The following is a 23,343-nucleotide window of genomic DNA, read 5'->3' as shown; positions in this document are numbered from 1 at the left end:
GGCGGTCACTTTTAGTATCTGAGCATCTCAACACCTGTTTTGTTTAGAAAGGAAACGGCTAAATGCTACGGGAAGTTAAAAGCTCTAAACCACGGTATTTCTATAATAACTTAGGGCATGTACGTTTTCAGAGAATGGATGTCATACGACAGTCCAATATTGTCCCTCATCGTGACGTGGGCGACCATGGTCTTGCATCTGTCTTTAATCTGAGGAGTTCTAATAAACTCTTCAAAACCTTTTTTTTACCCATTCCTTTCTGCACCAGTGCACCCAGCTGGGGCCTGACAATCTCTGTTGTCGGATTCCCAAATCCGTGATCACTCAATCAAACTCGCTCCTTTTTATTATTATTTGCTGACTTTGCTTTTGGGACTGGGTTTCTTACAATTGTGTTTTGCTGTCGATAAATCGGAATCAGTATACCAAGATATGTTTTAATCGAAATGGATAGGAACGTGAATTCATTCATGTCAGCCTACCACCGAGCTCTGTGCAGCCCAGCAAGGCAAGTGTTTACATAGAACATAGAATAGTACAGCACAGTACAGGCCCTTCGGCCCACAATGTTGCGCCGACCCTCAAACCATGCCTCCCATATAAGCCCCCACCTTAGATTCCTCCATATACCTGTCTAGTAGTCTCTTAAACTTCACTAGTGTATCTGCCTCCACCACTGACTCAGGCAGTGCATTCCACGCACCAACCACTCTCTGAGCAAAAAACCTTCCTCTAATATCCCCCTTGAACTCCCCCCCCCCACCTTAAAGCCATGTCCTCTTGTATTGAGCAGTGGTGCCCTGGGGTGCTTCGCATCATGAATGTCTGCATTTGAGCAGTGTAATCGCAACAGTATTATTTGATTTTTATTACATATTTTAAAACTTGCTCCTCGCCGCTACTGTTTTAACCCTTTCTATATTTTCCCCTCTGTGTAGCAACCTTCATTGGACTACACATCATTCATTAACTCCATAGTTTATTCGACTTCATTTGTTACCGTTTTACTAAGGTGTGCGTGGTGCTTGAGTCAACACTTCGAAATATAAGGTACAATAAATAAAATATCATTGCAAGCAAGTTCTTTGTGCTGCGCATGGCTACCGGATGATAAATTGGATCAGCTAATTTCATGAAATGCGAGGTTTTTGTGAATGAGGTCGTAAAAGTATAACGTCCATGTCAAGAGTTTTCTTTGGAATCTGAAAGAGAGAGAGAAAAAGAGAGAAAAATGTGTATGTGTGTGTGTGTGTGTGTGTGTGTGTGTGTGTGAGAGAGAGAGAGAGAGAGAGAGAGGGGATAAGACAGAATGAGAGGGAGTAAGACAGAGAGAATGAGAAAGAGAGAGAGAATGAGAATGAGAGAATCTGGTGGGTGGGGTTTGTGGAGGAGGGGTCTGTAAATAAAATCAAGGTTCCTTCAAGCATATCCAGTGATATTCTTCAGCAAAAAAGCAACCAGCACTGGGCAACCGGTGATGGAGAACAAATTGCGCCGAAGAACACAAGCACCGTCACGGGCAGACTTAACCAACAAGTGGTCCTGCTGCATTGAAAAGAGTGAAACTGCTGCTCTCCGTTTCTATTAAATATGATTAGCTGTGGTGATTTAGATTTGACGTGGGCAGCACGAAGAGGAGAATCAGAACTGGATAGCTCATTAGTAATAAGTTATAAATTCACTCACACACAAAATGCTGGAGGCCAGGCAGCAGCTATGGAAAAGAGTAAACAGTAAAACGTTTCGGGTTGAGGCGCTTCATCAGGACCGAGTTTCTTCAGCATCTTGTATTGTTCTGATTTCCAGTATCTGCAGATTTTTCTCTTGTTTATAAATTCATTTATTCATGTCATATTATTCATGTGTCCCTATCGGTGGGGATGTTTAATGTAGGTTGTAATTATGGTTTAATATCATGATAAGCGTTTTTTAAATACACGAGGATTGTTATAGTAGTGGAAGATCAGCTCAAACAATCTCGTCACCCCAATACAAAGCCCTCATTGTGAATTCTAAATTACCAGGAGTAACAGGAACAAAATTACTATCCAAGTAATCCCTAGTTCTTCCATCCCACATGTAGCTCGGCCAGAAATGATCAGTTGCTATCGGGTTTGTCCACACCATACTCATTTGTCAGGAATATACCAATTTTACAAACTGCGGCCAGTGCAGAGCGTGGCCTGAACGACCCGGCCCAAACTGGGGAATTGAAAGTGCAGGTTTGTCTGTTGCACTCTGAGGATTTCTAACGATTTTATTTAGCCAGCGTTTATTTCTTCTTTATTGATTTTAGCTAATCACATATAAACAAAATAAGCGTTTGTAATTTCTGTAAGCATTTTGCCCTCAACTCTAGTCAGTTTGATTGCCAAGTGTCTCGATTATGGAAGAGATTAAGTATGTTTTTTTTTGTCTGATGAACTTGAATGGGATAATTGGTTCAAAACAACCGAATTCTTTGGGCGTTTGAACTGAGTTGAATTGCTGCCCAGCAATCCGACCCCTTTCCTATTCAGGGCACTTCGTGCTATTTAAAATTATATGGCGGTCACCATCTTCCAGATTGTCCTGTCATGACAGCTCCGCGTACAGTTTGCCTGGGTGCTGAATGAGTGATCAGTCCATTCAGGCGAACAATATTTGAAAGAGCATTATCGGCTGGGTGACAGAAATATAGAGGGGTAATTTATTAATCCAGGTCCAAAATGTGAAGTGAGGTTGGGGGAGGGGATTTAGAAAGCTATAAAAGTCTAACAAGTGGAAAAGACCCAACTCATAGTCAGAGGGCGGCGTGCGGGGCGGTTCAGTCACACAAATGCCTCAGTCCCCCTTTTTAAAAAATCACACAGTATGAGGAAATCTTTACTTCATAAACTCCTCATCGGTAGCACTAAGATCTTGCGGCAAACAACTATAAAATCCGTGTGATAAGTAGTCAATGGTTGTTTATCTAGGGGAAAGCTCTCTTCAAAAAGAGAGATAAAGCTGACAGATCACGATATCAGCGCTCAATGGCGTGCACGATACATGAAAGTATCTTATTAGTGCCCAGATCCGATTGTCCGACCCAAATCATTAAAACAAAGTGTTCATGTTAAGTTTCCAATCTTATCTAAATTATGAGTGCAGAATAATCAGGAGGAAATTCATTGTGTCTTGTTTACACTTAGTTTCGTTTTTAAAAAAAATGGAAACTTATTAGAATTCCGCACGACCTTCGTTGGCAAACTCTCGCCCCCTCCCCACCCGAAAAAAAAGGTGAGTGTGTGTAATCAAAAGGTATTTTGTGGGTCTGCTGCGAACACGCCCAAATAGATTAGATAGATATATAGAACCCGGGGGAAGATCCTGGTCTCAGTGTGGCGGACGCCTGCGATCTCTAACCCAGCCTCCCATTTCAATTTGGAAACGTGTGACATGCATACAGATGATGGATAATCTGTAACAAAAAGAAAGAGTGCGGGATATCAATTCTCCACTGGGATTTACAATTTACGACGTTTTTTACTTTGCACTGTGACTGAGTTCACAAGGGTTGGCTTGTCCCTGAATACCTTGGACTGTCTCTGCCTGGACTCCAATCAGCACGAGAGGAATCGCAGCCCACCGCAGTGAAACACTCCTCAGCATGAACCGAAAAACCAGGCGCTGGCTCTTTCACATTTTCCTCTGCGTGGGAATCGTGTACCTTAAAATAGGGTAAGTGGTTTTCGGTGAAAGTTTGCCTTGCCCAGACGTGTCAGTGTTTTTCAATGCAAGCTACGGCTGTGCGATTATGTTTTTTTGTGTGTTTATAATAACAATGTCTGCAATGTGATTGGGATGGTTAACTCCTTAACATTATCAGGCAGAGTTTCGCTTGCCTAATGCTCGTAAGCTGCAAGTGAATGTGGCGGGGAATGGGCGGGGAGGTGGTGTCCATTCCATTTTAAATGAATGAAATCTCATATTTGTGCAAACCTACTTATAAATTAAGCGCTAAAATGCAGCAGTAAAAACCGATAGACACCTGTGTTGCTGAATTGCCGAAGGACAAAACCTTATCATTTTATATTATAGAAAGTCAAAATAGACCAAAATACTGTGTACCGTGTCGCAGATTCCATTCTGGGCTCAAACTTTTTAAGGTGCTCTAGTTTATATGGTGTAGTAGAAAAGAGCAATCTCAAGCACAATGAAGTTGGAATAGCTGGCGGGATCCCTTTGGTAACTTCAGCCTTTCTGGAATATATTAATGCTTGTGGTGATAGATAACCAGGAGAGGCTGTGGCTTTGCTAAAGTTCTCGCTTCCGCTGGTGCGGGCATTGCTGAACCACCTGACTCGATCATGGAGACCCGGTGCCATCGATAGGACAAGGGGACGGCGGTGGTTTACATAATTGCTGGTGCCATTGTTCAATCAGTACATGCAGATGAAAAGCTTCTGCCACCCAGATTTAAGCAAACTACGTTTCCCACCTTGTTCATGGGGTTCATCTGTGCACCTCGAGCGGCGCAGACCCTAAAAACGAGAGCATAAACTATTTGCATAAGTAAAGGTTAAAGAGTGAATCTATTAAACAAATATCACAACTGTCCCAGTACAATCAACTGGCCTGTACTAATTAATCAACAACGTGTTTTACAGTCAATACATTGATAGGTACCCAGGAACGTTTTAAAGTTTTATTTGTATAGTGCGTCAGGTTATTTTCAACCACGTTGCATGTCGTAACTTCTTGGTGAGCTATCTAACTTGCCTTTAATATACGGGCGGTGTTCCAGAGAATGTACATTTCAGTATATTTTTTGTACATATTTCCATAATCTCTGTGATTGCATTGGTTAGCCTTTTGATTCAGTGTGGGCACAGTTACCATTCCAAAAAATGAATGGACGCACCAAAGTACGCTAGTTTCAGCTACTGACCCTTCAAGTTCAACTTCTCCAGAACATGGCCGGTTAAATCCTAATAAACACTGCTGTGGGAATAAGAGGTTGGAAAGGTGGATTTGAAAGTCAATATTCACGCTGTCCAGAATTATCTTATCTAATTCTTGTGAGGTTCAACTTTGATCGCCATCAGACACCGTGTGTTGTCTAAATCAACTGGAACCAATGAAGATGGGGGGAAAAACTTTTAAATAGCATTATGCAAATATACCGGGAAAATGCCGAGGGTTTTGAAAGATCCTGTTGTATTTGTGACCTGGAATAGGTGTTTGAAGTTAATAAATATCTGCCGTGTTGCTTTATCATTCGATGTGTGCTTATATTTGCCACAGCGGATTTTCATCGGTGGTGGCGCTGGGAGCGAACATTATCTGCAGCAAGATTCCGGGATTGGCGCCCCGTCAGCGGGCGATCTGTCAGAGTCGCCCCGATGCCATCATCGTCATTGGAGAAGGGGCTCAGATGGGGATCAACGAGTGTCAATTCCAATTCCGATATGGTCGCTGGAACTGCTCCGCACTTGGCGAAAGAACCGTCTTTGGCAAGGAGCTCAGAGTGGGTACGTTACGATAATGTAAAATCAGCTATTGAATCAATCTATCACTATCTGATGTAAGACCATTGTCGTGTGAATATAACTTGTGCCAAATATACAGTCAAGACTCCTGAAAAAATATCTAACCACTTTCGTTACTTTGGTCAATTTTGATACCCGGAGCCGGTCAAGGAACCCCAATCTAAAGTCTGAGGGAAACAGAAAAAAAAATGAATTGCATTTAGAATTTTGAGCAAAACATCATCATCTCAGTTTATTACAAATTTGAACGCCTGGGCCCACAAATATGTACGTTGTCACTGTAACAGAGTCTGTTCAAGTGCGACACACACACAGTTCTGGAGGAACTCAGCAGGATCTATGGAAGAGAGTAAACAGTCGACGTTTCGGCCGAGACCTACTGCTCGGCTCGCTGAGTTTCGCCGCCACTTCGTGTGTGTTGCTTTGGATTTAAAGCGTTGTAGATTTTCTTCTGTTCAAGTGACCGGCAGAGAAATTGGCAAAATGTTAACTTGCCTTTGTTCTCTTTTTGATAGGAAATCACACATTCTTTCATTTTGTGGGATCCCATGATCTGTATATCCTGGGGTTTCTGAAATCAAAACAATGGAAAGCTTATTTCCAAGTTTGCATCCTACAGGTGAACATCTAAGTTGCTTTGATGGTCCATAAATAGTGCCTCTTTCTTCAGTCACTTTAACCAAGTTCATTCAAACAGCAGGCCTACTCCCCTATCCTTGGCTGTGATTCAACAGAACTCGTTGTTTCTTGGTTACAGCACACACAGGTTATCAGTCATTTTCGCTGGGGCAGTTTATTAAAATCATTGTCAAACTTCAGCGTTCTCCACAGTAACAGAATATTTGTTCTTTGAAACACCTGGTGATTATTGACTTTTGGGTTCAAAATGCACTGAACTTATCAAATTTGACTTCAAAGAAGTCAAGGTATAACATTTGCTACTGTCCTTAACCTATTTAACTGAGCAAGCCATCACTGGGCAGCCATTATTTCAGTATGCACGACTTCTCTTGCATTTTAATTTGTCAAATCAAGAGTACAATTGTAAATCATTTGGCCAGTTCCTATATATCTATTTTATCCCCAGACAGTTTATGCTTCTGTGCAAATGTTTCTGATCTCACTGGCATCGATTCAAATGGCACAGCAGCAAAGTGTACCATTGCTCATAGTTATTTCCAACTAAAAGTGGAATTCATTCAGAATGCAGAAAAAGGAGTGGCACGAACAATAACATAACAGAGAAATATTTTCCAATCATTCGGATCATGCGGCATTATACAATACTAACTGCAGAGGTTATTGCTCTGGGGAAGACTATGGTGTCTTCCCCCAGCTTCCTCCTAAATCTGGTTCTGTCATCTCTGACATTCCTTCTAGAGTTCATGCCTTTAGAATTTTATTCAGATGTGAAATATTCGGGTAAAATACATTTGTGGTAACGGAGTCTAAAGTCAACAATCGAGGCCACACCATGACATTAGAACTTTGTTGATAAATGTGTGACCCATTTAATGCACGAAGTGTAATAAGCTGTAGAACATGTCCCTTAGAAGATCAGAAAAGAGATCTTTACAGAAAGAAGATGCAATAAATGTAAAGAGCCATCTTTGACAGGGAAATATAGTACTGTGCAGAGGTCTCAGGCACCCTAGCTATATATATATCCTAAGGATTTTGCTCAGTACTGTATTTGCCAATGTGAAATGGAGAACGAGTTTATAAATCTGACAGGAGCAAAGGATGATGGGAATGGTGAGGGTCTAGTGCCCTGGGAGGGGGGTGGGACATGTGGCAGAGGAGTGCCAGGGATGGGGGGGTGGGGGTTATGTGTGCAGATACACTTAGCCCTGAGACACCAAGCAAGGCAATCTGATAATTTGATTCCAAACAATTGGTTTATTGATCATTACAGGATGTCTCTCTGGTGCTTCCCACTCCTTCCCCTCTCCCTTCCCCCTTTCCCAAGTGTGATTCCCCTCTCCCTACCCTCTTCTGGCTCTCAGATCACAACAGAAACCCATATCAGAATCAGGTTTATCATCATTCACCTATGTTATGACATTTGTTCTTTTTGTGACATAAAATTACTACAGTACTGTGCAAATGTCTTGGGCACCCTAGCTATATATGTGCCTAAGACTTTTTTACAGTAGTGTCCATGCCAGACATAGCCTATCAAAGTGGACTGTATATTCTCTGCCTAATGAATATGCAATAACTATAAAGCTTAGGCAAAAATATAATCCTGAATCCATTTTAAACATGAAATAAATGTCTGTTTCTTGAAACCATTTGCCACTAGTATAATTAAAGTTCTTTAATTCCTTTGATAAATGCAAAATTATTATGCATTATGTGCATTATCACATAACTCATTATGTCAGTTTGAATTCAGCAGACATCAAGCAAACTGTGATTTTAATTTGATATATTTATGGAGGTTTAATGATTTCTCCTCTGCCAAGTTTTATTTCATAGAGTAAAACTTGGCACACGATATTACTGTGCAATCTGAATGTAAAAAATAAAATGCTATTATTATCACAGGTCTATTAGCAAGTTAATAATTGTACCCAATCTCTTAATTTCAGGAAGCAGAGAAGCAGCCTTCACTTATGCTATTATTGCTGCTGGAGTAGCTCATGCAATCACTGCAGCATGCACCCAGGGGAACCTGAGTGACTGTGGCTGTGATAAAGAAAAGCAGGGTCACTACAATCAGGAAGAAGGCTGGAAATGGGGAGGCTGTTCTGCAGACATCAGATATGGAATAGGATTCTCCAAAGTCTTTGTAGACGCGAGAGAAATCAAACAAAACGCCAGGACGCTTATGAACCTGCACAACAATGAGGCAGGGCGAAAGGTAAGAATTATAGCTGTTCACCTTAAATGGACATTGTTATTGTATGGGCGTTTGCTTTGTTAGAGCGCTACGGTAGTGTAGTGGGTAGCGCGGCTCTATTACAGCTCCGGATTTCGGAATTCAGAGTTCAGTTCTGCCGTTCTCTCTAAGAAGCTCGGACATCTTTCCGTGAGCATGTGGGTTTCCTCCAGGTGCTCTGGTTTCCTCCCACAGTCCAAAGACATACCAGTTAGTAGGTTAATTGGTCATTGTAAATTGTCCTGTGATTAACCTAGTGTTAAATAGGTGGGTTGCTGGGCAGTGTGGCTCATTAGGCCAGAGGAGCCTGTTCTGTGTTGTATCTGTAAATAATAAAATGAATATGTAAATGACTGATTTACAAAAATTAATTACGTAGTGAAATAATTGGTTACAGAATTTTGATATCTTCCAAGTATCACCATTAATGACGTAACATATGCAAAGCTCTATTATCCAAAATAAACACTTCTGACTAAATTGATACACAGTGCCATTTAAAAAATGCCTTTTACTGTAGTTTGGAATTCTGGTACACATCTGTTCCTTGTGCTTCAAGGAGTGCATGGCATAATTAATTACAACCAATCATACAAGGCAGAGACAATGTTAAAGATGATTTATTACTGAATACATTGCGGATAACCTGAAGTCGCTGTGGATATTTTTCAATATTTACTATTATATTTCCTTGCTGTAACACAGATAGCATAGGATAGAAAGTATTTTAAGATGAAGATAACATATCATCATATACGTGTAGTTTAATGATTTTTATCTTAGATTACCAAAAAAGTACTTAGGAGTTGAACTCCTAAGGTAGTTTCTGATCTTTGAAATTCTGCAATGTTGTCAGATTTACGTTATTAGGTTTGGGTGGCGTGACTGGATATGGAGTGCCTGTTACAGCTTCAAACACTGCCTACAAATCAGTATAATTTCTCCAGATGGCATTAGGCTGGCTATCAAGCTGAGAATGTAGAGTGATGCCAAGTAATGTGGTTGCTTTTCATTGACAGCAGTTGGCTTTACAATCCTTTTTTCCTTGTGTTTCACCAGTCTAAGAAATGTATAAATACCAACGGCCACTCATACCAATGGTGCATTTGTCTTGTTCTGTGCTTGTAGGCATTCACACTCAAGGTATTGAAATAATAATTCTTTAAGTAAAGTGCCGATTCACAAATTAAAAAGAGTATTTTACATCAAAATACATTTTAGACTAAGTAGTTATTACTTTAAAAATATCTAGTAAAGCAAATTTCATGTAATCTATATATATATATTACCATCATCAGAGAAGAAAAATCAACAATAATTTCATATTTGGCAGTGGGAGGAATTAGTAGTGACTTTCATTTTATCACAGTGGTATTTAATACAAGTGGAACTTTGAATTGGTAGGTAAACATGTCGAATATATAAAAGTCACATGAAAAAATAAGAATTTATAAATGTGATATTTGAGAGCAAACACCTTACAAAAATTCAAGGTAGTTACTTTGGCAACTGATAGCATGTTATTTAATATGAAGTCAAAGAAAAAAAATGTTTATCCATCATTCCATATTCTCAGCCATAACAATCATATTTTCTAACTAAGTATATCATAACCCATTATTTCAACATTTTCATCTTAAAATAATTAAAATTAAGTTGTGAGTGGCTTAGGGAGCTATGGTGTCACCTTTCTCTGATCACAGAATTTGCTTCCACAGCTACTTCACAGCAGTATCATAATAACATGTCCACAGTGACATAACAGAACAGTAATGATATTTGCTTTCCAAACAGTCTTGTTTTTGAGGAAATGACTTACCAAATATACATTGCAAAAAAAAATGTTGTTTAAGTCATAATGTCTTCAGTACAGTTTTGTATGACAACTATTCAATTTAAGGCAAAACTTTGTACAGGAAATGACGGAAATAATAAAGACTATCAGTGAACTGATAATGATGAAGGGAAGATAAAATGAAATAAGCCCCTGCTATTCCAAATCTCACTAAATTATAATGATAGCTCATTAATTTAACAGATGAAACTAAACTGGAAAGCTCATGATTACTTGATGATGCAAAACATTGAAAAATAATTAAAGATTCAGTCAAAAAGCAAAAGAAATTAAAAAGATACAAGTGTCAAAATCTTTCATGGCATGCGAATAATTAAAGTGTATTCATATTCAAATGAGCTAGCTAAAAGGGAGGACACAACCTTGGATTGATGATTAATTTAACACATAGTCATTGTATCAACAAATAATTGGAATGCTAAATTCTTGTTCCAGCTCAGGCAGAGATTAATTCTGGGTTTGTCCACTGGAGAGACCTCTGGTCAGGCTGCACCCTGAGTCCCACATTCAGTTTGAATCATTGAGATGCAAGGGAATCATTCAAACCATGAACGCGACACACAGACTAAGGCCATGAAACCGACTTGTCTCATCAGCATGTTTCTGGCAGGGCCAGCATTCATTGGCCACCCTTAATCCATGAGAAAGTGATAGCGACAGTACTTCTGCAGTGCTGTTACATAGAAAGAAAAGGTGGAAAAAAAACTAAAGTCTAGCCTTTAAAGAAAGTAAGAGCACTGAACTTTCTAAAATGTACTTACTACAGCTGCAATAATTATATTGCAGCATTATTTCAAAATAAATTAAGTGTGCTGTCTTTGGGCCATGAGTATAATGGGTAAAAAAGTTAGGAAAAATCTATGCAAACTAAGAATGTTGGATACACAGAGAGGGCAGGATAATGAAAGAAAAATATTTAAAGCAGTCAGAACACTCAGATGTTGTGATTTTGAGAGCATGGCATTCCAAAGGTGAAAGAAATCTATGAAAGAAATTGTCTCCCTCATCTGTTTCCATGTTTAATGTTATGGTGAGAAAATACAACATTGGATCCATGGTAATTTTGCCATGAAGCTACAACAAGTTACAGTAAAATGCTTTAATCCTAATTTGTTAAAAATACCCCAATTTACCAGGAGTTTTCAAGGATGACCACATGGAAAATCTTAATATGCTGCTTTGATGGGAGAGTTCTTTCCACAGTTTTACCTTCATCTCTGATATACTGGGGTCTATAATCCATATGTCCATATTTATTTTATGAAACCTAATAGTGCTAAATTAATGTATTCATCCTGAACCCCCATTCATCCAAATACATTATAGAAATCAGGGCTTTAAGACAGAGTTAAGGATGAATGTTTAGATTTTTGTACATTCCAGCCATATACTTGTTTGGATGCAATACTGGTATTTTGCTGATGTTAGAAGATTGTGGGTCCCTGAACATTTTGCCCATCCAGGCAAGAAATTGGCTCTGGCCCTCATGGTGTCTATAATTGTTCAGAGTTCTGCGGGACATTTATACTGTATATGATCCATTGCAACTGCCCCTTCAGAATTCACTTAGCCAAGGTTGACAGGGTTTTATGATGTATATGAGCTTGGTTGCCTTCTTGGATTCTGCTGCATCATTCACTAAGGAACAGCTTCTGTATCTCTTCCATTCCTCTGTCAATATTCAGTAGCCTCTAGCCATTCAAGTTTCTGCCAGGTTTTCTGTGCTCTGTGCTGTGTGAAAGTGGATATTGTACAGAGGGTGAAGATCTGTCTGTCAGGAATCTTCAGGCTTTGGAGGCAATCATTGCAAGGTTCTTGGGACAAACCTTTGTGCCTTAGAGGTTGTAGTGAATTTGAAAGCAATAGAATATTCCTTGAATGATCTGGAATTTATCAAATGGCTGTAAAACTATCCGACCTGAAGCTTTGGGATATCAACTTATTTTTATTGATGTCCTTCTTGATGTTGCTAACTAAGAGCTAACAAGACAGAAGAGAAGGCTAGTAGAGATGAGAAACAACTTCAATAAGGTTTATGAACTTGAAGAATATTTCATAGTCGGATAACATTATGTAGAATGGGATGACCTTTTCAGGATGTCAAATGAAGAATGGACTGTTAAGGAAATAGTGTGCTCTGGTTTCCTATCTCATACGATAATTATTCATATTGATTCCTGATGATGGTGTCTGAAATTTGGAATATTTTGGCCTGTGATTTTCACTAACATGTTAATCACAAAACTTCTTGTCCTAGATATCACAATAGCCAGCAGTATTAAAAATACAGTTATTCCTTTGTCCCTAAAAATACATAGGCACTGTGCCCTCCAAAAAAAAATCTATCTATAATCTCGCTGTCCAATTTGTAATTCTTAAACAAACTGTCTCTCCAATTCATTCAGCATCTTTAACTATTCCTCTGGAATTTCTTCAATTAGATTTCCATCCCTTCAGAACAGTAACATAGTCTCATTAAAGTTGGATATTAAAAAAGAAACTTTGAGAAACCCTGGCAAGAGGGCACAGTCTCCCTGTGTCCTCCTAAACCTGTAACTTCTGATCAATCTGCCCTTTCTCGGAGGTGACTGTAATAATAAGAAAATGATGACTTTCCTTATTACCTCATCTTTCAACTTTGAGCATAATTATCCAAACTCTCCTTTCATTTCCTTGCTGTTGCTTTAGATTCTGAACTAATGATCTGACCTCAATATCCTCCCCATCCTAAAGACTGACTATTTCCTTCCCTATAAGATGGTTTTATCCTCATCAATCTGTATTTTTGCCCAGTTATGTTGCTCACATATTAGCCTGTTCTCGCTGATCTACTCTACATGGGTCTTTTATCCTCTGGTGCCTTGATCTCAAATTCTAATTATTGTCCTTCCATTGCCTCATTCCCCAAATTCTCCGGAACACAATCTTTATATCCAGAAGAACATGAGCTTTCCATTCCTTTTAATTCTAGTATGGTACCTATCCTTCTCTCTTCGTCCCAAGACAGGTAGCCATTTCTTAGCTATCTCACCTCCACGACCAATTACCCTTTCTAACACCTCCCACATCAACCCACAGTTGTTGTCTTGACAATTTTTCTCTGATAGAACTTTTGTCATCCCTTCTAATTTTCTAATATCTTTTTGTCCAATTCAGTCTCCATTCCTCCTCCCCCCACCTATGAAGTGCCTAGGTGTTTTCTTTTCTGCTCTGAAAGGTAAATACCTACAGGAGTTGTTGCTGAGAAATTGCTGTTGCTTTAGTTGTATCCATGGATTTTTACCAATCCATAGGAATTTTAAAAAAAATATTGAGGCCCCTGAATTATTGTGCCTGAATATGGATGGATTGCACCTGGAAGAGGCAGAAGAGATGAGGGATACATTCATCTTTATCGTACTTACCTTTCTCACTATTGATGTGGGTAAGTTTCATCTTGTGCACAGCTGTATATACATAGCAGATGGGTAATTGTTTTGTCTAAATGGGAGCAAGTTTGGGACTAAATTCCTGTCTCAAATGACAAGCAGAGAAAGAATTTTACTGCGCTCTTGGTCTTGATGGAGGGGAGGTGGTTGAGGAGCTGACTTCCTGCCTCTTCCTGAGCTAAGGTTTTCTGATTGGCTTATAAAGTACAAGGTACAATTAAAAGAATCTAAAATGACATTATTGTTTGTCTTTGCCATTTTTATACTTTAGTTATGTTTTATAACGACATTGGCAAAAATTCTTGCCTCAGAGGATTTCCTATAATGTTGTTCTTTCAGAGCTGGAGAGTACGTTGCTATTGGCTGCTTAGCAATCTTTGCATTACAGTATTAAGGTCATTGTTTTGCGGCAATTGAATAGTTTTGCAACATATGAGAATATTGGCAACACTTTTAGAGATACATTCTGCAAATATGTCCTACAGCCAATCAGACAGTAAATCATGCATTAATAAATGTCAAAAGCATGCTTTACCATGTGACACATCTGATGCTATGGTATTTACAGAAGTGTTGAGAGGTGAAATTGTTCCAGATTATAGGGAGTGGCACAGGGTGAGGTGAAGTGATAATATGTCAGAGCACTGGGAGGGGATCCAAGAAATTTGATAAAGTAGGGAGTCATGAGGAAGGTGTGGGAAATTAGGAGAGTTGTGGGACCATTGGTGAAAATGATACTCCTTGACATTGGGGCCCTGATACTGGACAGGGGACTGTGAATACTCAGCTAGCAGTGTTTAACAGGGAGATATGAGGCACAGATGGGAGAGGTGGCTTGGAACCCTAAGGTTCATTTTCAAAAATGGCTATTGTTTGTATACTAGAAAGGCAATTTAGAAGGAGAGATGAGGTTGAAAATAAACAGCTGTAAGATATTCAATGCCAGGATCTAGAAACTGGTTTTATCCACGGCAACAGCAATTTCTACTTACATAGTTAAAGTGACCCGAAACACTATGGACAGGCATACTAATGTTCTAACAACTGATGATAAACCATTGAAGAAATCATTAAGCCAAGCAATCAAGGACTTTTCCAAAGAGATGGGTTAGAAAGAAGAATGAACAAGAGAGGCAGAAAAAAATTCCAAACAGAGTATCTTGTCATTGGAAATACCTTTGTCAGTGATGGAGCACTTTAGAAAAAAAACGGGGATGCTTATGCCAAGTCATTGGGTATATTTAAGGCAGAGGTTGATAGATTCTTGATTCCTCAGGGCATGAAAGGACACCGGGAGAAGGCAGGAGATTGGGGCTGAGAGGGAAAATGGATCAGCCATAATGAAATAGTGGAGCAGACTTGACCAAATGGCCTAATTCTGCTCCTATATCATGATCTAAATATTAATGTCTTCAGTAATTCTTCTTTTTTCCCATGAATGAGCAAAAAAGTTATGGATATTAAAGGGGGTGCTGAACTCAATCGAGGCTTAATAAATAAAGAGTACACTTCGGTAAATAATGGGAGAATCACAGTGTGCAAGCATGGTTAAAGGATGGTATGTGTACGGCAAAACCATCATGAACTATTCTAATTTCAAATAAGTAATAGTCAACCTGCAATAAATGATGATAAAACCACAGAAAATATTGAGAGTACAATGACCGAAACCCGCAGAAAACACTACAAGAGCAGCAAATTATATCAAAAGGTGCAGTAAAAGTACTGAAATAGTAAAGTAATTAATAATAGTGCTGTAACTGACATTGGGAGTGCAATAAATGATTTAAAACTGCTTTAAATGATTTAAAGTCTGGCGTAATTTAGTAAATAGTCATTATACAAACAATTTGTAATGAGTTAGGAAAAAGTCATACTTAAGAAAAAATAAAAGGAATTATAGTAAATTGCAAGAAAAAAATAAAGTTTATTAGATAGCAGTAAAATATTAAAGGACACTGTAGACATGACTGGTGTTCAGCATGTGACAGGGAGTGACGGACATATATTCTGTACACAGATACATTACCGAGCATTACAGCAGCTTGTCACAAGGCTCTTCTAGTGTTGGAAAGAGGATATGGTGAGTGAGGAGATGAAGAAATGTTGAGGAATTTTGGACCCTGGGGGTTCCAAAGCAGGTGGCATACGAGATGGTGCTGCACTATTCGGCATCTTCCAAGTTCCTTAGAATTGGAAATGTCCCAGCTGATGGGAAAACAGTAAATGTGACATACCTATTCGAGAAATGAGGGGGGAAAATAGGAAATTAGAGGTAGGGTAGATTAAAGTGGATTAGTTGACAAAAAAAAAAAACAAGATCCAGGAAATAAATGTCAAACAAGAGAAAATCTGCAGATGCTGGAAATCCAAGCACCACACATAAGATGCTGGAGAAACTCAGCAGGCCAGGCAGCATCTAAGGCAAAAAGTACAGTCGACGTCTCAGCCCGAAACTTCGACTCTACTTTTTTCCATAGATGCCGTCTGGCCTGCTGAGTCTCTCCAGTATTTTGTGTGTGTTCCAGGGAATAAATGGGTCATTTTCAAGTTGAGAAACTAACTGGTGGGATGACTCAGCAGCTGGTGCTCAGGCTTAGCCATTAACGGTCTACATTAGCAGCTGAGATAAAGGGACCTAATGTTATGCATTCAAATTTGCTGATGATGCATGGACAGATGAGAATGCAAGTTGTGAGCAAAAAGCTAAAGCCTATAAAATTCAGTCACACAGTCCTGGAGAAAATGAAGTGTCATGCAGTTGGAACTGGGTTTTATGTGGATTAGATTGCTTTAGTGAAGTTGACAAGCTTCCACTAAATTGTGACAACAATAACTTCACTTTCCAGCAAGATGTTGAGCCGCGTTGATCGTATAAAAAAGGCTATCATTCTCATTCACAGACTAACCCGCTTTTACTAATGATTTTGCCCTGTGCTCCATTGAAGACACATTCACGTTCATTTACTTCTTGGCATTCTGGAGGCTGCCTGCTGCCTGCTCTTAATACTGAACCTTCCCTTATTCCCATTTCTGATTTTAGAGAATATTTGCCATGGTCATTTCCCTGTGTCACTACTCTTATTGCTGGAAGACTTAAGACAATAGAATTACCACAGAATATCAGGCACTGGAACAAAATGGAAGATAGTGTGGAAGGACTTGTCACGGAAAGTCTTATCTAACCAGGATCTGCATGGACGCATGCCAAAATGTAGTTTATTTGAGAAGCAATGTCTGTGCAGGCTTTGCTTCAACGAGTCCCTCTCCCTTGAGATCTGTGGTTTTGTTTCCTCAGATAGAGGTTCACATACAGTAAGAGTTGGCTCTGCTCTGACAGGTGAAGCCAAAAACACCATCACTTTCAGGATCAGTCCTGGCCACTGATTCTGATCTATGCTAAATTTCACTGATTTCTGCCAACCATTTTTTTAAGGAGGTCACATCTTCTTTCATGTGGCCCTGGTGCCTCATATCCTGTACTTCCTCTAATGACTTCAATCTTTCAGCAATAAGAGTGATAACATCACGGAAATAACCATGGCAAATATTTTCTAAATGCAGAAATTAGAATAAAGGAGGTATCAAGAAGGGAGGACTTCAGACCCTTTTATTTTGGCCTAGAGGCTAAACCAGAGAGCTAGAGCAGGTAAGGGACTTGTCAGCATCGATGTTTTTGAAACGAACAGCAATCACTGATTGAACTGTGCTCGCTTTACAACTGCGAGGAATACACTTATTCAATATGCAGCTTGTGGTTGATCAGAGTGACATCCTCATGGTCAATTCACATGCTCTGGCTCATTTATTCTAAGGTAGCCACAGTTATCACGCTTCAAAAGTTATACTGCTCAACCATGCAGCGAGTTTGAAGATTAAGAGAAATACTTTGCTCTATGACATCCGCAAATGAGTGATAATGAAAATGCCACCAACACAAGGAGCTTGATGAAGATCGCTACTGGCCTCCTCAATGTGAGATTGTGCTGTTTCCATGATTTTGGGGGCTTGCTATAGTATCCACTAGCCTTGATACCCTGCTTTATGGTTATCCCTTACTTATTCCAAAATTCAATGAGGCAGTGTAGCCAAAATCTTCAGACAACCCTTGCCTGAAGATGTACAACCAGTGGAGAAGCTGGAAGTGGACGGGAGGAGCAGCAGCTTCAGGAAAATGATGGTCTACCATGAGGATGAAGGCTGTCCACATCAGCGCTTTCAATGCCAGGTGTGCAAAGGCAAGGATGCAGTGGGGAGCTCCAACCTGCAAGTACTGGGAGAAGGTTTCGCTGAGGAAAAGAATATGCATATGCTAACTGTCTTCATTTAATAGATTGCAAATTCTGCACATTATTCATCCTCATTCATCCACAAGTTCACAATTTCCCTAAAATTGAATCTGATTTGAATTCAATTGAACCTGATGTAGAATTATAGAGGCAATCCCTTAGTGCAATGTTTGGGAATCCCAGTAAGACAGTTGCTTGGCTCTGTGTGGACTTCACTGCAAGAGCAGAATGACACATTGCTTCCACTAATTAGCAAGTCTTAGACTAATAGTGGCTGAACATCAGTAATTCCAAAGGAGTTGGAGGTATGCAGAAACATATTGATCTGGAGTTTACAGTCATTGGTGAGTAGCACATGCTCAACACTCATCATTGTTTTCTTTTTGAAAATGATTTATTTTATGTGAGGAATTGAGAGTTCCATTCCTTACATCAACTTCCTATGCGTCAACAGGACCTTCCTTTTGTGCTCTGATGGTAACAGTAGGTAAGAATAGGCGCTTCCCACAAAATTGATTCAAAAACCTTGACAGCGCCCCTCCCCGCAGAGAGGAGCCAGATTTCAAAGTCGCTAGAAACTCTCAGACAAAAATTAATAAAATAATCAAATTATTCAAACAATAAAAGCTTTTACAATTAAAGATATTTAAAGCAAATCTATTAAAATATAATGAATACTCGCAAAGTTTTGCATGTGGAGAGCCTTCTAACTGGTTGCCTCACTGTCTGGTATGGAGGGGCCCACTGCACAGGACCAGAAAAAGGTACAGAAAGTTTTAAACTCAGCCTCCTCCTTCATGTGCACTGGCCCCCACAGCATCCAAAATAACTAGATACACAACATACCCTATGCTAGTGATGTTAAACTTGATTCGGATTCAATATTCAGTAGCTTTCAATGAGACCTTCCCCTCATTCTTCAGTGCAGTCCCAGAGCCATCACATGCTCCTGATATATTAACTCTTTCATTCCCGGCATCATTCTCATAAACTTCTTCTGGACCCTCTCCAATGCCAGCATATCCTTTCTCAGATAAGGGGCCTAAAACTGCTCAGAATGCTCTAGATGTGTTGACTAATGTGTTATAAAGCCTCAGCATTACATCCCTGCTGTTATATTCTAGTCCTCTCAAAATGAATGCTAATAATGCATTTGCCCTCTTTTCTACTGATTCAACCTACAAGTTAACATCTTGGGAATCTGCAATAGGATCCCCAGTCCCTTTGCAACTCTGATTTCTGTATCCACTCCCTGTTTAGAAAATAATCTACACCTTTATTCCTTCTGTGTTAGCATAAAAGGCTGCAAGCCAAGTGCTGGAAGATGGGATTAATGCTAAGGAGTGCCCACTAGTCACTGTGGAGTTAAGTGTGCTGAATGGCCCGTTTCACATTGTATGAATTTGAAATCAAAACTCGCGAAGTTTAAGAGTTATAGAATAAAAAGAAGAGGAGATCTGGGAATGGAGGTACATGATGTCATCATCACAGTGGGTAGGAGAGTAGTTAGTAAACATGGAAAGACAGCAGAACAAAAAACAATATGAGACTTTGATGTAAGATATGTATTGATTTGCTGTTAGCAGAGGTATAATATACGTACTGACATCAATATGTTATGCCCACCATCCAGCTAATATCTAAGGCTAGAGAAGGTATTTACTTTTCCTACATAGAAATGGATTAAGCATTCCCAGTAAATGGAAAGATCTTCAGTAAATGATTTTGGGCTAGAAATGACCCAACATGTGATAACTAGACTGTTGTGGCACTGCACAAGAAAGCCATATTTGCTTTAAATGAAGCTGCATGACTGTGGTGCTCCAAAACATGCATGTAGTTGATTAGAATCACAAATTGTGATCCTTAACTTGTGCACACAGTTGGCTAAGTGCATATTTGCCTCCACTGAAGCACTGCTCAAACCACACAGGGCAGGTTTCCCTCAAATGTAGAATATGTGGCAAGATCTGGCACGACACACCTTAAAAAAACGAATCAGCACACTGCTGCTAGCTTGGACGTTTGCAGCAAATGACCCCCTCTCAACTCCCTGCCTTCCGTCGTCACCTTCACCACCCAGGAAGTAAAAACATTTGATGAAAAAAATCAACGACAAAACAGTGCTGGAGGAGGGAAGAGGCACTTTGCTGCCAGACTTCTTTGCAGTATCCTAGGTACAGATATGCTCTTCAATAAAAACAGCACCCACCTATATCCGCGGCAAATGCTACTCATGAAAGTATACAAATGATTGACATAATTTATTTATTTATTGACATGCATCGTGGAATAAGCCCACCCGGACCTTCAAGCCTCGCCACCCAGCAATCCCCCAGTTTAATCCGAGCCTAATCACGAGACAGTTTACAATGACTAATTAACATACCAATTGGTACATCTTTGGACTGTGGCAGGGGACCGGAGCTCCCGGAGGGAGCACACGTGGCCATGGGGAGAACATACAAACTCCTGACAGGCAGTGGCGGGAAAACGCACAGCAAGATCTACACGTAAACATACACACAGAGGACTGTGTCAATATTTTCAGAAGTGCTGGCTGTCATGGATTTTATCTGAAATCCAATTGATAAATGCAAATAGCAAATTGAATGCCTAGTGCTTTGTACTTTGTTGAAAGAATATATATCCATTGCAAACCCGCACTGGACATAAATTGACATGATCTATTCCATAATCTATGACTGGCTTCTAAATTGAGCCACCTATTACTGCAAAATAAGTATAAGAATTGTAAGTTGCAGTCAGAAAGAACTGTCAGCTAATTAAAGCCAGAATTCAAAAGAGTCAGTTCCTAATTCACTGCCTGTACAATATATGCTTATTTTCATCTTCGGGCTTACATGTAGCGGTAATTGAGTCATCAATTTTATCCCGAGTGGAACAAAGGCATCAACTAACACTACCAAAAAGCTAACTGAAATGCTAGAACCTGTATTAAAATTGTTAATAGATAAATAACCATTGCCCAGGCACAGCAGTTTATTAATGTTAATGCTGACATCCTGAATTTTCAGAGCAATTCAGCCTTTTCTGATACTTTAGCTACATTGTAAATGTTGAGTCCTTGAAGATTGATTGATTCTGCTATCTAGTTTTCTGTGACAATGTTGACTATACTATCAGTCCAGCCAGTTTCTTGCATGATAGGAACATTTAAGATTCTTATAAATCAGAGAAAGCACAAAAAGTCACTGATAGACACAACATGCTGGAGGAATTCAGCAGGTCGGGCAACATCCGTGGAAAAGATCGGTCGACGTTTCGGGCAAAACGTCCCGATCTTTTCCACGGATGCTGCCCGGCCTGCTGAGTTCCTCCAGCGTGTTGTGAGTGTTGCTTTGACCCCAGCATCTGCAGATTATTTTGTGTTTAAAAGTCACTGATATTTTTATTGTGCATGTGGTCATATGTATTGCATTTGCTTCATTCCAGATCCTTGGAGAAAATATGAAATTGGAATGCAAATGCCATGGGGTGTCTGGATCTTGCACCACTAAAACATGTTGGACAATGCTTCCCAAGTTCCGAGAACTGGGCTACATCCTGAAAGAGAAGTACAATGAAGCAGTTCAGGTCGAACCAGTAAGGACGCACCGAAACAAGCGGCCTGTCTTCCTGAAGATTAAAAAGCCACTTTCATACCGGAAACCTATGGTTACGGACTTGGTGTATATTGAGAAATCTCCTAACTACTGCGAAGAAGATCCAGTTACTGGAAGTGTTGGCACACAAGGGCGAATGTGTAACAAGACATCTTCGCAAAATAACAGTTGCGACTTGATGTGCTGCGGACGAGGATACAACACTCATCAGTACTCCAGGGTCTGGCAGTGTAATTGCAAGTTCCATTGGTGTTGCTACGTCAAATGCAACACCTGCAGCGAAAGAACAGAAGTGTATACATGTAAATGAATTTGAAACTTTTATAGGGAGGGGAGTCATATCTCCAAAGGAAATAATTCTACATTTGCACATCATCTCAACCAAGTGGCTGTGAGTTTGCAAATATTGTCTCGTTCTCATATAGAATGCAAAATGCTTGAGGATCCCTGTCCATTAATATTGCCAGATTCACAGCCCCCCACCCCACCCCGGATTACAAAGAAATAAAGCACCTATTAACATCTCCATAAATATATCAGACAGAATTTAAATACTTAAGAAACCTATTTCAATTAGTCATCAAAATGAATCCAGATCTGAAAAGAAAGTGGCAAAAGTTAAGTGCTCACCAATAGCTTGGCTTCAACATAAACCTTTAAATATGGACAATAAATAGGACCATGCCGACAATGGCCCTGTGAGAACTTCTGCTGAGAGTGTGGATTATGCAGATTAAGTTTCTGCATTTGTGAAAAGCTTCTGCTTGTCTTGTCTGTCTGGATCTCACAGGACTGGCTTCAGAAAGTATTACTGTTTTCAGCTTCCCATAGACACCGATTTATCAGCTTTTTCTTTCTGTCACATTTTTTCACAGCCATTAAGAACACCATGGTGGGGACTAAGGGTGGGGCGGGGGTAGGGTGACTTGGACAGAACAACTGACTACACCATTAAATAAATAGTAATGACAATATTTAACAATATATATAGAAAAAAAGGAAAACTAATATTAATTTATTTAAAAAGAACTCTACCTAACTTGGGACGTTTCTACAGAGAAAGGTTTACTCTCTTTGTGAAATAATTTCTTTAGATGCAGCAGGAATTGGATTTGTTTGGCTGTATATATTAGATTTTGCTGAGATATTTCTAATAGTTGTAATTGCGGGAGCATTCTGTGCTCTGCACCATTGGTTTTTACTGACAGAAGCAGGCATCTTTTGTAAATCTGCTGTTTGGCTGCTAGTTGTCTGGAACATCAAACTGGATGTGATCTTTTTAAACTCTGACAAACAAAAACTTGATTATTTTTCACTCCGAAATGTCAACTAATTATAAACCATTTGAATCAAAGCAAATTTGATACTCCAGACAAACCCCATCATATGGAAAAAGGAACCATAGGTTAAAAGAATATATTTTGTAAAAGACTATTTTTATATGAATATTTTATTTATACTGTTTCTGCTTGTATAACTCTATAACCAGTAGTTTTCTTAAAGTATGCATAAAAGCTGTGATTGTTTGTAATAGATCTGAGAGAATTTAACAGCATTAAGACTGACTAGTTTATGGACAGAACAGCAGCTGGCTGGAGAAATTCAGTTTCAAATGGCAGATGCATCAAAATGCACAAATGAACTTTCTTAGATTAGGATGTGTGTGTACAAACTGGCTCATTATTGCATTTCAAACTGCAGAATATGCAAAACAAGAACAGGGTATGTAGCATCAATTTTGTTACTTG

General features: G+C 39.5%; 1 protein-coding gene across 1 annotated transcript; it reads left to right on the top strand.

The window, feature by feature from the left end:
• The first annotated feature begins 3,184 nt into the window (after positions 1–3,184).
• On the top strand, positions 3,185–22,487 carry wnt7aa (wingless-type MMTV integration site family, member 7Aa). Its single transcript, XM_072280374.1, has 4 exons — positions 3,185–3,702; positions 5,269–5,495; positions 8,108–8,379; positions 21,426–22,487. Exons 1-4 carry the CDS (start codon positions 3,632–3,634, stop codon positions 21,903–21,905), a joined length of 1,050 nt encoding a protein of 349 aa, XP_072136475.1. The 5' UTR covers positions 3,185–3,631; the 3' UTR covers positions 21,906–22,487.
• The last annotated feature ends 856 nt before the right edge of the window (positions 22,488–23,343 follow it).

This window comes from Mobula birostris, chromosome 16 (genome assembly GCF_030028105.1).
Source record: "Mobula birostris isolate sMobBir1 chromosome 16, sMobBir1.hap1, whole genome shotgun sequence".
Lineage (NCBI taxonomy): Eukaryota > Metazoa > Chordata > Chondrichthyes > Myliobatiformes > Myliobatidae > Mobula > Mobula birostris.
The sequence above is the reverse complement of the archived record's forward strand: the minus strand, read 5'-3'. Positions and strand labels throughout refer to the sequence as shown.

Coding starts and splice junctions, on each gene's coding strand:
- wnt7aa (XM_072280374.1), top strand. CDS start 3,632: ATGAACCGAAAAACCAGGCGCTGGCTCTTTCACATTTTCCTCTGCGTG. Junction 3,703..5,268: donor ATCGTGTACCTTAAAATAGG/GTAAGTGGTTTT, acceptor TATTTGCCACAG/CGGATTTTCATCGGTGGTGG. Junction 8,380..21,425: donor ACAATGAGGCAGGGCGAAAG/GTAAGAATTATA, acceptor GCTTCATTCCAG/ATCCTTGGAGAAAATATGAA.